General features: G+C 42.8%; 1 protein-coding gene across 1 annotated transcript in view; it reads left to right on the top strand.

Annotated features, from left to right (window-relative positions):
- SHPK (sedoheptulokinase) overlaps positions 1–14,352 on the top strand; it is a 45,360-nt gene extending 31,008 nt beyond the window's left edge. The window contains exons 5-7 of the mRNA XM_069761085.1: positions 454–629; positions 9,619–9,819; positions 13,747–14,352. Coding sequence (XP_069617186.1) covers positions 454–629; positions 9,619–9,819; positions 13,747–14,138 — 769 coding nt within the window. The 3' untranslated portion in view covers positions 14,139–14,352. The remainder of the gene's footprint in view (positions 1–453; positions 630–9,618; positions 9,820–13,746) is intronic.
- Positions 14,353–16,765: the final 2,413 nt, after the last annotated feature.

Genomic DNA, 16,765 nt, shown 5'->3' with positions numbered 1-16,765 from the left:
ACATCGGAATGTGAGTATGTAGTGTTTTTTTACTTTTACAATGGTAACCAGGGTAAATATCAGGTTACTAAGCGCGGCCCTGCGCTTTAGTAACCCGATATTTACCCTGGTTTCCTGGGGACTTCGGCATCGTTGAAGACCGTTTCAACGATGCCGAAGTCGTTCCCCTGATCGTTGGTCGCTGGAGAGAGCTGTCTGTGTGACAGCTCCCCAGCGACCACACAACGACTTACCAACGATCACGGCCAGGTCGTATCGCTGGTCGTGATCGTTGGTAATCGTTTAGTGTAACGGTACCTTAAGTCTTGTTAAATTTGGGGCATCCTTCTAGAAATGCTGGTTTTTCTCTACCACTTCCAGATACTTTTTGCCATGCATTGTGCTTTTATTTTTATTTGTTTTTTATGATTCTTTTCTCTGATTTCGTCACTGTTTTTTTTTTTTGTCTATTAGATTAGAGGCGTGTGGTTTTCCTTTACGTCTCCTCCCGACTGTGGTGGATGCGGGGAGTATAGCAGGGAAGACCTCCTATGAATGGTGCGGGATCTCTCAGGGGACAGAAGTTGGCGTTGCTTTGGGAGATTTTCAGTGTTCAGTTTATAGTTCTCTAAAGGAAAGCACGGATGCAGGTACAGATATACAGCAATACACTTACTCCACTGCAATAAATCTGGATTTATGCATCATATACGATGTACCGTAGTGTGCACCTGATATAAAAATGTGAGCCAAAAAATTAAAAAGGCTATGGCTCTCAGAATATCACAAGCTGAACGCCAAAAAATACAAAAAACAGTGCTAGAATTGCCATTCTTTTTTTTTTTCTTCACCGTTCTTGCAAATGAATGGAACACAAAGCTGTATGCAGCCAAAAATGGGACCAGTGGAAACTACGGCTTGTTTCACCAAAAATAAGCCCTCATGTAGTGATTCATTCTTGGCTCTCAGAGTATGAGCACGCAGAAACAAATTAATTTTATCAAACCGAGATAAATATACAAAATTACTGTGACATATTTGGTATCGCCCTAATTGTGCTGATCCACACAATAAAGTTAACACTGCAGCAAATGAAAAAGATAAAATGCCAAAAATCAGCAAAAGCTCATCTCGCAAAAAACAAGCCCTCATAAAGCTTTGTCAGTGAAAAAATACAGAAAATGATGGCTCCTGTAATACAAAAATTTAGAAAACCATAAAAACGTGTGAGGTTAAGGCCAATTTAGGCTTCGTCCTTTTATTGAGGTTCCTTGATAAAAACACCTATCTGTTATGAAAGGCAATTCAGTTCCACAATGGACATAGCTTTCAGAGCACATACAGTGATCTGACAATAACCCAAAATCATAGAACGAGCTCTGAGACGTGGGAACTCTGCAGACCGCAATCCCTAATCCTCTCCAAACAACACTAGAGGCAGCCGTGCATTGCGCCTAACTCTGCCTATGCAACTCGGCACAGCCTGAGAAACTAACTAGCCTGAAGATAGAAAATAAGCCTACCTTGCCTCAGAGAAATACCCCAAAGGAAAAGGCAGCCCCCCACATATAATGACTGTGAGTTAAGATGAAAAGACAAACGTAGAGATGAAATAGATTCAGCAAAGTGAGGCCCGACTTTCTTAACAGAGCGAGGATAGGAAGGGTAACTTTGCGGTCTTCACAAAACCCTAAAGAAAACCACGCAAAGGGGGCAAAAAGACCCTCCGTACCGAACTAACGGCACGGAGGTACACCCTTTGCGTCCCAGAGCTTCCAGCAAAACAATTAGACAAGCTGGACAGAAAAAATAGCAAACAAATAGCAAAGAAGAACTTAGCTATGCAGAGCAGCAGGCCACAGGAATGATCCAGGGAAAAACAAGTCCAACACTGGAACATTGACAGGAAGCCAGGATCAAAGCATTAGGTGGAGTTAAGTAGAGCAGCACCTAACGACCTCACGACATCACCTGAGGGAGGAAACTCAGAAGCCGCAGTACCACTTTCCTCCAGCAACGGAAGCTCACAGAGAGGATCAGCCGAAGTACCACTTGTGACCACAGGAGGGAGCTCTGCCACAGAATTCACAACACCTATCCACAGGATAGGAGGGTTGGTGATGACTTGCTGATCGGTGGGTGTTCAAATGGGGTCTTTTATTCCCAGTTACAATTAAGTGGCAGGTTGGACGCCCGACCGCTGCTCCTTTTGCTCTCTACAGGACTGTCATAAAAAGCGGAGCACAGCCAGACAGGGAATGAGAATGAATGATGCACAGCCTCTCCACTTTAATAGTGATAGAAGTGCCTGTATATGACAATCAGTGCGGGTCCGAGCAGTTGGATGTCCATGGAATACCAAGTTAACACCTATTCTGTGGCTAGGTGTTATTTTGTTTTCATTGGAGAACACTTTAATGATTTGGTGCAACATTAAGAGTCTGTAGCGGCCCTAATCGGTAACACAGAGGACCCTAATTGCAGAGAAGCCTATAGATGAAAAAAGTCCTCCAATCAAAACTAATTAAATACTAAATTTTGATACAAAAAAGATAAAAACAATTAAAATTGCAGAGATGCCAAACATGCCATACAGGAAAAAACACTGAGCATAAATTGTGTCAAGAGTGAGTTCTATGTACTCTGTATCCTCAGTTGTAGAATAGAAAGAACCCACGTATAATAATCTGCGGAGAGATTAAGAGGTGTCAGCACAACTCTATAAAAGTAGCACTGTTTGTCAAAAAGCACATTATAGTATGATGAAACATATTGCAAAACTCCTGGCTATATAGTACAAGATATATAGTAGGTGAAGAACATAGTTACCCAAACTCCAGACAGCTTCAGTGTGACCCCTTTACGTGTGTTTCAGCTACTCCGCAGAAGATGCACCCCTCTATCCCTATAAAAAGCTGTTGCCAGCACTGTATACAGATACAGTTAGGTCCAGAAATATTTGGACAATGACGCAAGTTTTGGCATTTTAGCCATTTACCAAAACATATTCAAAGTACAGTTATATAATCAATACGGGCTTCAGGTGCTGACTCTGAGCTATAATTTTGGGACATTCACTTCTTAATTGGAGTAAGGGTTTAGGATTTACAGCACTTTAGCATGTAGCTGCCTCTTTTTAGGGGCCAAAAGTAATTGGACAGCTATATCAAAAGCTCTTTAACCCCTTAATCCCATATGATGTATTATCCCTTCGAGGTGACCTGTGACTTAATTCCCAGTGACGGGATAGTAATAAAAATAATAATAATTTTTATTTATATAGCGCCAACATATTCCGCAGCGCTTTACAAATTATAGAGGGGACTTGCACAGACAATAGACATTACAGCATAACAGAAATACAGTTCAAAACAGATACCAAGAGGAATGAGGGTCCTGCTCGCAAGCTTACAAACTATGAGGAAAAGGGGAGACACGAGAGGTGGATGGCAACAAATGCTATAGTTATTCGGACCAGCCATAGTGTAATGCTCGGGTGTTCATGTAAAGCTGCATGAACCAGTTAACTGCCTAAGTATGTAACAGTACAGACACAGAGGGCTATTAACTGCATAAAGTGAATGAGAACATTCATTTTTTTTTTTTATTTTTTTTTTAGTAGTACGTCATAGCCGATCGGCCGGGTGTCAGCTGACTATCGTAGCTGACATCCGGCACTATGTGCCAGGAGCGGTCACGGACCGCTCCCGGCACATTATCCCCCGGCACACTGCAATCAAAGATGATCGCAGCGTTCCGGCGGCATAGGGAAGCATTGCACAGGGAGGGGGCTCCCTGCGTGCCTCCCTGAGACCCTCGGAGTAACGCAATGGGATCGTACTTTTGTGGCACTTTTATCACTATTAAAGTGGAGAGGCTGTGCATCATTCATTCATTCCCTGTCTGGCTGTGCTCAGCTTTTTGGGGTTGGGGCTAAAGTTAGAATGAGGGTTAGGGTTGGGGCTAAAGTTAGGGTTGGGGCTAAAGTTAGGGTTTAGATTACTTTTACGGTTGGGATTAGGGTTAGGGGTGTGGTTAGGGTTACCATTGGGATTAGGGTTAGGGGTGTGTTTGGATTAAGGTTTCAGTTATAATTGGGGGGTTTCCACTGTTTAGGCACATCAGGGGCTCTCCAAACGCGACATGGAATCCCATCTCAATTCCAGCCACTTCTGTGTTGAAAAAGTAAAACAGTGCTCCTTCCCTTCCGAGCTCTGCCGTGCACCCACACAGGGGTTTACCCCAACATATGGGGTATCACCATACTCAGGACAAATTGGACAACAACTTTTTGGGGTCCAATTTCTCCTGTTACCCTTGGGAAAATACAAAACTGGGGGGCTAAAAAAAAAAATTTTGTGGGGAAAAAAAAGATTTTTTATTTTCACGGCTCTGCGTTATAAACTGTAGTGAAACACTTGGGGGTGCAAAGTTCTCACAACACATCTAGATAAGTTCCTTGGGGGGTCTAGTTTCCAATATGGGGTCACTTGTGGGGGGTTTCTACTGTTTACGTACATCAGGGGCTCTGCAAATGCAACGTGACGCCTGCAGACCAATCCATCTAAGTCTGCATTCCAAAACGGTGCTCCTTCCCTTCTGAGCTCTGCCATGCTCCCAAACAGTGGTTTACCCCCACATATGGGGTATCAGCGCACTCAGGACAAATTTTACAACAACTTTTGGGGTCCAATTTCTCCTGTTCCCCTTGGTAAAATAAAACAAATTGAAGCTGAATTAAATTTTTGGTGAAAAAAGTTATGTTCATTATTTTATTTTTAAACATTCCAAAAATTCCTGTGATACACCTGAAGGGTTAATAAACATCTTGAATGTGGCTTTGAGCACCTTGAGATGTGCAGTTTAGAATGGTGTCACTTGGGTATTTTCTATCATATAGACCCCTCAAAGTGACTTCAAATGTGATGTAGTCCCTAAAAAAAAAAAAAAATGCTGTTGTAAAAATGAGAAATTGCTGGTCAACTTTTAACCCTTATAAGGCTACGTTCACATTTGCATTGTGCGGGGCTGCGTCGGCGACGCACCGCACAACGCAAACAAAAACGCAACAAAACGCACGCTAAAACGCTGCGTTTTGCGACGCATGCGTCCTTTTTTGCCGAAAAATGGACGCAAAAAAATGCAACTTGCTGCGTCCTCTGCGCCCTACGCTTGCGGCAAAAAAAACGCATGTGTCGCAAATTGCAGCACAACGCATGTCCATGCGCCCCCATGTTAAATATAGGGGCGCATGCGTCGCCGCAGCGGCGCCCGACGCTGTGTCGGGAAACGCTAATGTGAACGTAGCCTAACTCCCTAACACAAAAAAAATTTTGGTTCCAAAATTGTGCTGATGTAAAATAGACATGTGGGAAATGTTACCTATTAAGTATTTTGTGTGACATATCTCTGTGATTTAAGGGCATAAAAATTCAAAGTTTGAAAATTGCGAAATTTTCAAAATATTCGCCAAATTTCAGTTTTTTTTTCACAAATTAACACAGGTAATATCAAAGAAATGTTACCATTATCATGAAGTACAATATGTCACAAGAAAACAATATCAGAATCATTAGGATCCGTTAAAGCGTTCTAGAGTTATAACCTCATCAATGGTCAGAATTGTAAAAACTGGCCCGGTCATTAACATGCAAACCACCCTCGGGGGTAAAGGGAACCTGTCACCCCCAAAATCGAAGGTGAGCTAAGCCCACCAGCATCAGGGGCTTATCTACAGCATTCTGGAATGCTGTAGATAAGCCCCCGAGGTATCCTAAAAGATGAGAAAACAGGTTATATTATACTCACCCAGGGGCGGTACCGGTATGATGGGCGTCGCGGTCCGGTCCAGCGCCTCCTATCTTCATTCGATGACGTCCTCTTCTTGTCTTCACGCTGCGGCTCTGGCGCCGGCGTACTTTGTCTTTCCTGTTGAGGGCAGAGCAAAGTACTGCAGTGCGCAGGCGCCGGGCCTCTCTGACTTTTCCCGGCGCCTGCGCACTGCAGTAATTTGCTCTGCCCTCAACAGGGCCGACAAAGTACGCCTGCGCCAGAGCCGCAGCATGAAGACAAGAAGAGGATGTCATCTGATGAAGATAGGAGGCGCCGGACTGGACCGTGACGCCCATCGGACCGGACCGCAGCGGGAACGCCCCTGGGTGTGTATAATCTAAGCTCTTTTTCTCATCTTTTAGGATACATTCGGGGCTTATCTACAGCATTACAGAATGCTGTACATAAGCCCCTGATGCTGGTGGGCTTAACTCACCTTCGATTTTGGGGGTGACAGGTGCCCTTTAATGTACTGCATGGGTTATTCCCTCGTTAATTCATCATCAGTTAAGCAGGTAAAAGGTCTGGAGCTCATTCCTGGTGTGGCCTATGTATTTGGAAGCTGTTCTGGAAAAGCATTCTTTGGATAGATGAAACTAAGATCAAACCTGTGCCACAATCATTGAAACAAGAAAATATGAAGGCTTGGTATGGCTCATGATCCAAAGCACACCACATCCTCTGTGCAACATGGTGGAGGCAGTGAGATGGCGCAGGCATGCAGGGCTTCCTGTGGCGCTGGGTCACTAGTGTTTATAGATGATGTGACTGTAGACAGAAGCAGCCGGATGAATTCTGAGGTGTACAGGACGATACTTTCTGCTCCGATTCAACAAAATACAGCAAGGTTGATTGTACGGCACTTCACAGTACAAATGGACAATGACCCTAAACATACTGCGATAGCAACTCAGGAGTTTAAGGCAAAGAAGTAAAATATTCTGCAGTGGTTGAGACAATCACCAGATCTCAGCTCCATCGAGCAGCAATTCACATGCTTAAAACAAAAGGCAGAAAGACTCACAAACAAGCAACAACAGTAGTACAGTAGAACATTGCAGTGAAGGCCGACAAAGCATCACAAAGGAGGAAACCCAGCGTTTGGTGACGTCCATGGCTTCCAGACTTCCGGCAGTCATTGCCTGCAAAGGATTCTCTACAATGTATTAAAAATTGACATTTTATTTATGGTAAAGTTAATTTGTCCAATTATGTTTGAGACCCTGAAATGAGAAGTCTTTTTGTAGAAAAATGGTTTCAGTTCCTAAACGGTTCACAGGATATTTTTGCTCAACCCCTTTAATTACGTTTGAAAGTCTCCACTTCAGTTGCATTTCAGATGGTTTAATTTTAGATCTCTAAAATAGTGTCCTGCAGAGCTGAAATCACGAAGATCCGGTCACTGCCCAAATATTTCTGGACCTAACTGTGTGTACCTCCGCAGCCTCTTCTGTGATGTACAAATGGCAGGGGGTTATCTTGACAAGACAGACCCAGATCACACAGTTGCTTTTGGGATTAAAGGGAACCTGTCACCCCGAAAATCGCGGGTGAGGTAAGCCCACCGGCATCAGGGGCTTATCTACAGCATTCTGTAATGCTGTAGATAAGCCCCCGATGTTACCTGAAAAAGGAGAAAAAGACGTTAGATTATACTCACCCAGGGGCGGTCCCGCTGCTGGTCAGGTCAGATGGGCGTCTCCGGTCCGCTGCGGCGCCTCCTATCTTCTTTCCATGACGTCCTCTTCTGATCTTCAGCCACGGCTCCGGCGCAGGCGTACTTTGTCTGCCCTGTTGAGTGCAGACAAAGTACTGCAGTGCGCAGGCGCCGGGCCTCTGACCTTTCCGGCGCCTGCGCACTGCAGTACTATCTTCTGCCCTCAAGGGGGCAGAGCAAAGTACGCCTGCCCCGGAGCCGTGGCTGAAGATCAGAAGAGGACGTCATGGAAAGAAGATAGGAGGCGCCGCAGCGGACCGGAGACGCCCATCTGACCTGACCAGCAGCGGGACCGCCCCTGGGTGAGTATAATCTAACGTCTTTTTCTCCTTTTTCAGGTAACGTCGGGGGCTTATCTACAGCATTACAGAATGCTGTAGATAAGCCCCTGATGCCGGTGGGCTTACCTCACTCGCGATTTTCGGGGTGACAGGTTCCCTTTAAATTGTGTTCTTGAAGTAAGTGACCATGTCAGAATTAGCAGTGTTCATAGTAACCTGGCTGTGTGCCAGAATACCACTTTACTAACCGCACCTACAAAGTCTTCATTGCCTGCATCTAATTATTAATTACAGCCCCGAACAATAGACCGTCAGTCTGTTCCTTTCCAGGATTGTCTTGAGAGCCATGTCTCCATAATTATTTTTTTCCAGGAAATTAGTTAAAAAAAAAAAATTGAAGTGCTGTATGGTGGATGAGTGTTCCTTTCTAGTGATACTGGGGTTTTATCTGCTTTTTAGTTTATATGTTTTTTTTTTCTTGTAACATTACAGGGTTTCTCCATCGCTATAAAAATTAAACCTTATAGACCCAGGTAGTGTAATAAATTATAAAACTATGCTCATGAACTGCACAGGCGCTGGTCTTCTGCACTCTGAACTTTCCCTCCTGGCATTAACATCCAGCAGGGGATCGACACATGCCCGCTGCAGCCAATCAGTAGGAGCTGCAGTTTTCTCATGCCATTCCAACAGAAAGAAAAAATTGGTACGGAATATGAAGGCTGCTGCTGATCGGCCATTGCTGATTGGCTGCTGTGATCACATGACATTCCCTCAATGGGTGTTAATGCCAGGAGAGTGGTGGGGGACAGCGCAGAGTGCAGCGGAGCAGCATCGGCCCCGTCGGTGAGTATACCTTTTTTGTTTGTTTTACACCACTCGGGGCCCATAAAGTTTACCTTTTTTCATGATGACTGTTCAGGAGTGCACTGCTCCCCTGGTTCCCGCCTTCCTGCTTGGCTGGGGGCGGTGCACTACTGATGATTGACAGTTCGGGGCAGCGGCATGGTGGCACTGTGCTCTTTGATGCTGCTATATTATGCAGGTTTGTCTGTGCAGTAATGGAGGAGCACTGAAGTTGCTTGGATCCAGTTCAGAGCAGCGCTTGCAGGATGTATAGCAAGAACCTAGGAAACCGACCACTGCTGATACTTTATAGGGGTCACCGGTAATCTCGGCAACGAGAAGTAAATTACAAAATTAAAAATCCCTGCATTCTTGAGAAATTGCAGTGTAAATTGAAAAGTTACTTGTTTTTACCAGAATTTTACAAATGTTATCCCTTTATGATTAAGAAAAAAACCTTTATCAGTTATGTTACTCCTTACACTGAGCGTTTATCTCTAGTGACTTAAAGGCATATTCATGTTAGAAAAAGTCATCACATTTTCTGTTATATTGTGGGTGTCTGACCACTAGGACCCCCACGTACCACACTCAAATTGAATGGTGGTCACACATGTGCTCTGTTGCACCATTCACTCTATGGAACAGCGCAATATTGACAAGAAACGTACTCCGCAATCTCAGGCCCTCATACAGTGCATTCATAGAAATGTTCCCAATCACTGCACTGCGTAAACACAAATTAGGTGACAAATTATGCTTCTTTGTCAGATGATCGCATCTTCTGTGCGGGCATACAAATTATTATTAGCCGAAATCTAGTCCCCTGGTGCTCAATATGGACAATATGGAAGAACACACTGATTCTGCTGTACAGGCCTTCATGTCTTACAAATTGTAATATCATTCAATTATAGCACAATTCAATTTTCACCAGTTGCTTTTTGTTTTCTAATTTGTAAGTCCTGAACATCAGCACTTCTGCCCAGCTGACCTTCTCCATGCCGGAGGGATTCCAGCCAGAAGACCATCCTGGTCCTGCAGAAGCCGTGACATATTATCCTTACTTCCAGGACCGGTATTTGGCAGTCGCTGCTTCTCTGAATGGAGGAAATGTTTTTGCATCCTTTGTCACCATGTTGGCTCAGTGGACGGCAGAGTTAGGTATGAAGTCGCAGTGCTACACAGAACATGGCGCCCGTGTGTGTGTATGTGTGTGTATATATATATATATATATATATATATATATGTATATATATATATATATTTAGATATATAATATTGATTTGCAACAACCCATTAGTCGTTAAATGTGTCGGTCAAGATAAAAAAAAACCCATAAAATCGGGCCCGTAAACTATAATATTAAATTAATGTACAGGGGTACAAATAAGCTGTGGCCAATATACAAATATATACATTCACTGTTCATGAGCACACTGCAATTGATGAATACATGAACCTAACTATTGCTATACAGGTAAGAAAATGTAAGGTTCTTAGATAACTGTTTTTCTTTTTTTTTGTTGTTGTTTTTATAAATCAAAAATTGTAGAAGCCCACCAACAAGACAAGACGACCTCGATGGACGGACCCTACATCCTTTAATTTACCTCTCCATGTGCCATTGTGGCTCTAATTAAAACCGATCTGTGAAAGATATCACAGGTGTGCAGGCCCTTTTTATAGTTTTATTTGTAGTTTATATTCCCAGCCGTTCTCCCTCATCCATGTATTCAGTGCATTTACAGAACATACATTTCAGGAGGCCAACATTTCGGATTTTGAAATCATTTTTCAAGCTGGTGTTATAAAGTATTCTAATTTCCTGAGATAATGGCTTTTGGGTTTTCATTGGCTGTAAGCCATAATCATCAACATTAACAGAAATAAATACTTGAAATAGATCACTGCTTGTAATGACACAGAAGGTTTCTTATCACCATTCCTCTGTTTGGCCCTTTGGGAGGAGTAGGGGTGTATTCACACCCACCAGCATATCTCCGTTACCATGATCTAATGATGCATTATTTCTATAGGTCGGTCAGAGTGACCGGTTCGCGATTAAGTATATTTTCTGGATATATGAGAAAAGCTAAAATTGAAGCTTTTTTGGTAGACGGAAGCTGGTGATGTACTCAGAGACCTACTTGTAACATGGAAGGAATCTAACACAATTAGATAAGTGCAATCTGGTCTCAAGACGTCTCCCATTTCCTGAACTCATTAGCTGATTTGTTGTGAAGACATTGACTGCATTCTGATATTTTTCTGGATGAAAAAAAGCTTTTCTGTGGGTTTCTCTATTTGTGACAACAGATTTTACATCTAAAAGTCAATGAAATTCAAGTTCTGTAAATTGGAACTTTTATCTGCAAAACCTAAAGGGGTATTCTCTCCTTAGGGCTCGCTCACACTGGCGTATAAATTGGACAACTGCAATGCGATTACAAATGTTAATGAGGCAGTGCAGATCTGCGTAATTTTTTCTAACATGTATTCGGCATGAGAAAAAAACTGCAGCTTGCTGAGACTTCACTCCGAAATTGGACACTGCGAGAAAATAATTGCACGCCGTACGGACCATCAGTGGTGTCCGATTTTTGTGGATACATTACACCTTTGTAGCATAAGAAACTGTAAATGGTCCTGTAAAAGATTCATAGCTGATGAGTAAAAAAACGGATTTCACGCGGATGACAAGTGAGAAAAAAATCACACTTTTCTGGATGAGAACAGGACTGATTATATGCAAGTTTGAGCGAGACCTTAGTCTGAGTTTCCATCCATCGGCTGTGCCCAGTTATTTATTTTATCCCTGAGCCAGACACATCTGTTGCCAAAGTTTGGTACCAGTCTGACGTCAATGACTGGGTAAGAAAATCCTGCACGGGTTGTTTTTGATCCAGTTCTAGAACCAACATCTGATGCACCAGACAACTGGACGTTACTGAGGGTCCAACTCAATGATCTTGAGAATGAAGAAGTAGTGGCCCTACGTCCGCTTCTGTTTTGCTCTTCACAGCCAGGTTCGTGGCTCCTAGGTTCTGCAGGGCACGGCATCTTGCCCCATTCACTTGTATGTAGCCTGATGCAGCAGGAGGCACAGAGAGCCTTTGTCCAAATGAAGTAGCTGTGTGGTCTCAGGATCAATGGGGGGGTCACTGGGGCCACCCAGCGATCATTAAGTAATGGCATATATTTGTGATTAATGACAGTATATTCTTGTTATATGCCATCACTTACTCAGATAGGAATACCCCTTACAACATATGGAAACAGGAACACATGGGCTACTTGCACAGTGAACAAGTCTGTAGGAACATGTTCACACACCACTAAGAAACTTGAAGACACAAAAGAGCATAGTAGAACCAAAACACTCAGTTTCAAAAAATATCAGTAATCCGCAAGTGCTAGTAAAAAGATGTAAAAAACAGGGTATTTGGTTGATACGTTTTTTACAACATATGTGTATAGTATTGGAAGTAGTCTGTAGTGTAGCCATTAATTTTACCTTTAGATTCATCTGACAAATTTGTCCCCTGTTTTTTGCCCAAAAATCTGGTGTAGTTCTCGTAAAGAATTGTTATTCTAGTGTCATTGGACAGATGGCACCACCAGCCCTCCCAAATATGACCCAGAGAAAGATCAACCTTTACTCCCTCCATGAAGCATGGACACTGAGTAACATATATATTGTGTTATTCCTAATGCAGGGCCTTTATTCTAATGTATATGGGGGCTTTTAATGAAACAGGGTGTTTAATAAAATGTGGACCTTCTTTTTAATTTTTTTTTACTTGTTTAATCGATCCACAGATTTCAAGTTGTTTAAAGAATCCCCAGCCTTGTCTCTTTCTGTTATCTGGATAGTTATTGGTTTAAACGGACAGAAATATTGAAAATTCAATATGAGGAGAAGGATAATTTATGGTTGGCAAAGTCTTAAGTAGAGGAACTGGATCCCCCTTTGTTACTGCCAATCTTTTACTGGCAATTAAAGAAGTATTTCCACTGTCTCCTATAAGTGATGGTAAATCACTAGGGTCTGATGATGAGAATGATGGGGATACAGTTTTGGGGTGGTCTAGCATCCACTGCACTGTTTTTCAGCACCTTTTCTGTAAGCACTCCTGAATTACACCACCACGCCAGCATTTTTCTTTTATTTCACTACCGGAGTGCTATCCCAAATGTAAGTTCTCTGCCCATAGCAATATACTTACCAGTTGCCATCTTCTTCAGTTATCGGTGCTGCTCTGGTCATTTTCTGCTGTTTGTAACCTGCCTGATCGCTCCAATTTTTGCTGGGAGAGCCCGACGTCACGTCTAGTGATGAGCGAGTATACTCATTCCTCGGGTGACCTCCGAGTATTTATGACTGCTCGGAGGTTTAGTTTTCATCACAGCAGCGGGATGATTTACAGCTACTAGCCTGCTTGATTACATGTGGGGATTCCCTAGCAACCAGGCAACCCCCACATGTACTCAGCCTGGCTACTAGCTGAAAATCATTCAGCTGCCACGAGGAAAACTAAATCTCCGAGCAGTCCTAAATACTCGGAGGTCACCCGAGCGTGCTCGGGGAAAACCCGAGCAACGAGTACACTCGCTCATCACTAATCACGTCTCAATGTAAGTCTGTGAGAGACAGAACCTTAGCTCTGACTTTCCAGTTGGTCAGTGGCTGCGGCCACTAGATGACGGAGTGGAGCCAGAGCGGCACAGGGAAGAGTCAGATCCTAGCAATAAATGCCATCACTTTATGAAATTGGAATACCCCTTTAAACTGGGCATACACATAATATCAGTGTGAAAGCACACTCAGATTATCCAGCTAAGTATTTTTACTGCATCTGGATGAGCCATTGCCAGATACCTGCATCTGCACTTCTCTCCAGGATGAACATATGATCCCACATGTGGAAATCCAGCCTACCTTAACCTGGTTATTGGAAAGTCGTGCCGCCGTACACAATCTATTCCATTTACTTTTTTGCATTATCCAGTGGGTGATCTGACTCTTGAATATGCATCTGAAGAAACCCGAGATTCCATCTTTCACCTATTTTTTTTTTTCTTCACAGGTCTTGAAACTTCTGACTCCAATATATACTCAAGGGTGATCAGTGCTGCTTTGTCTGTCAGTGACGCTCATCTTACCATCTGCCCTACACTCTTTGGAGAGAGGCATTCTCCAGATTGTCGAGCTTCTGTTACAGACCTGACATCTGCGGACCTGTCACTTGGCCATGTGACCCGAGCACTGTGCCGCGGCATTATTCACAACATTCATTCCATGCTACCATCCCATCGTCTGAGAGAGTCGGGGATTAGGCGAATCATTGGCAGCGGAAGTGCCTTGGCTAGAAACTCTGCCTTAAAGCAAGAGGTGGAGAAATACTTCCCATTCCCTATAGTCTATGGAAATGATGTGGATGCCGCCGTAGGTGCAGCTGTGGCCATGGTTCATCAGTAACTGTTAGCCAAAATTCTAAATCTGTGGCCATAATCGGCAAAGGAAGGAGAGCCATACAGCAATTGCACGGATGAACCTATTAATTGTTATAGTAAATGATGCAGACAATCGTTTGTCTGGTTATGAGCTTTATATTTCTTATTAACATGTATTTTGCAGTTCGAATTTCACAAAGGTTAAAGCAAAATGATAAAGCTAAACTATATTTATCTTTTTTTAGTTTTTTAAATAGCTAATTTTTATGGCCATCACATGGCATGAAAGTTGTGCTGCATGTTACATTCACATTATAAGATATTATAAAGAACCCAAAATGGAAAATGTAAGCCTAGATCTCAAATGCATGCTCATAACCAAATGGAAGAGCCAAAAAATTAGATCTTGAGAAATTATTTTTAGGACACTCCCATATCCTAGATCCATATAACCGAGACAATGGAGTACACGTCCATATTCATTAAAAAGTTATAAATGTTATTGTACCATACATCACAAAAGTTATATACACAATTGAAATCAGAAAACCAAAAAATAACAAACTAATTCAGTAAGGGGAGCTAGAGTAGCACAGACAGAACAGTGGGGGATTCTTATGATACCAAAACCAAGTAACAATAAAGTGCATAGTGCATATTTGGGCAGGCATACATATGGGCAGAGTAATCCATATAAATACTCACTTGGCCCTTCTCTGAGGCTCAGAAATCATAATATGCCAATCAATCCCACCCCTGAGCTCTTACCCACTGCATGGCATCAAGAGGGTCCATGCCGTATCCCCAACACACGTTTCGTGTCGGCTTCTTCAGGGGGCCGGTCACCCGAGCATGCTCGGGAAAACCCAAGCAACGAGTACACTTGCTCATCTCTATTAACTCCTTCACCAGCATTTGCTGGTCAACAAACTAGCTGGCCTGGACAATGTGTAATTAGCATATCATCAAACATCATTGTTCAATGACACTGCATGAAAGAAGAGTCAACATTTCAGACTCTTGTCCAACTGAAGAAAAAAAACACATAAATTCAAAAGTCAACATATAAATAAGTCTATTCCTCCTGGCTTGCTGAAAATAGACGTCTGGTTAATTAAGATAAAATGCTGTGACCCCACAAAGATTAATCTACACAAAGGTATGCAGTAAGAAATAACATTACACAGAAACACTCAAGAAATTAAATCAAAACTTTGTGTGTCTCGAATTCCACTGTTACATCTATGAAGAGGTGGAATCACAAAGCTTTTAGTCCAGTCAGCAGTTCTTACAAAGCACGGATGGGTGGCATTGTGGCAGCCGGGTTACCAAGTTGCAATTTTGGGGCAGAAGTAGCCAAACTGGAACAATGCAACTGGAGTCGCAGAATAAGAGTCACAGTAACTGGTGAAGCAGATTAAGCTCAACGATAAGGAACCAAAGTAGCAGAGCTGAGTAAACAACTCAGTTCAGTTTAGCAAAGTTGAATCAGTGGTGAGGAATCGGTGTAGCAGTGCTGAGTCAGTAACAGTTCACTGAGGCAGAGCTGGTATAGCGGAGTTGACCCAGCAGTGAGGAACTTCAATGTGGCCGGATGCAGAGTAGCAGTTTGGACACCTGCTACCTAAATACTCAAGTGGTTTCTCGCCACCTGCGCAGTCTATATTGCATGGCAGAGTGTTATCACGGAACTTATTGAGTTGCCAAATCTACTGGAATAGCCTGGGGATCTGGTATGAGAAGACAGAGGACACAGTGTCCAATGCTTAACCAAGGGGAGGTAAGTAACAAAACAAACTTTTCCCTTTTTAGTTCCTATTCTGAACCTTTTATAGTCTGTATCCTTGAACAATATTCAATGCATTCTGTGTGAGTAAGCCACTTTTATGTCTCATCAAAGATTACTGCTGGATTCTTAAAATATTGCATACAAATCAATACCAATCAGTCAGCTCTTAAGTGGTCTATATGGGCATGTAGGTCATAGGAAACTGAATAACATATTACCTTGATATCTGCGATCAAATGTCTTATTTTAATTTTTTTTTTAAATAAAAGGAGATGTTACCAGTGTGATGTGCAATGGCCACTCTCTGCTCTCCTGATCTCACTGCAGAGCTGTGTTTGATTATACCTGACACATCTGCAGGTTCCTCTCAGCTTCCATCTCAGAGGCAGCAGAGCTGTGAGACCTGCAGCAAATGTGTCTGTAAAGACACAAAGGTCAGTTCTCATGTTCTGTGTTAGATACATGTTTCACACTGGTAACCAATATATGTTTCACACTGGTAACGCAGTCTTTAATTTAAAATAAGCTCTGGAGGCAGATTCTCCGAGAGATCAGTGTCCAGCCCATAGATCTTAGCAGTTTATTCACATATTATGGATTTTGCTGGAATAAGACATCAGATTGCAGATATCGATGTATCGTTTTATTCAGCTTCCTATGATGTACATGCCCATATAGACGGCTTAAGAGAGTTTATCCAAGTCATTTTGCAAAAATCAAGCCCTCACGCCGGTCTGTCAACTGAAAAATATGTTACTGGTCGCATAAAGGCTGTACAAATGGCACCAGCAAACTATTCTAGCATGATCTGCATATCACAAATCAAATGTCACTCCTTTCTTCTGAGCCCGGCCTTGTGGCAA

This window comes from Ranitomeya imitator, chromosome 3 (assembly GCF_032444005.1).
Source record: "Ranitomeya imitator isolate aRanImi1 chromosome 3, aRanImi1.pri, whole genome shotgun sequence".
NCBI classification, from domain to species: Eukaryota; Metazoa; Chordata; class Amphibia; order Anura; family Dendrobatidae; genus Ranitomeya; species Ranitomeya imitator.
Note: the sequence above shows the minus strand (reverse complement) of the source record. Positions and strands in the feature narration are given on the sequence as shown.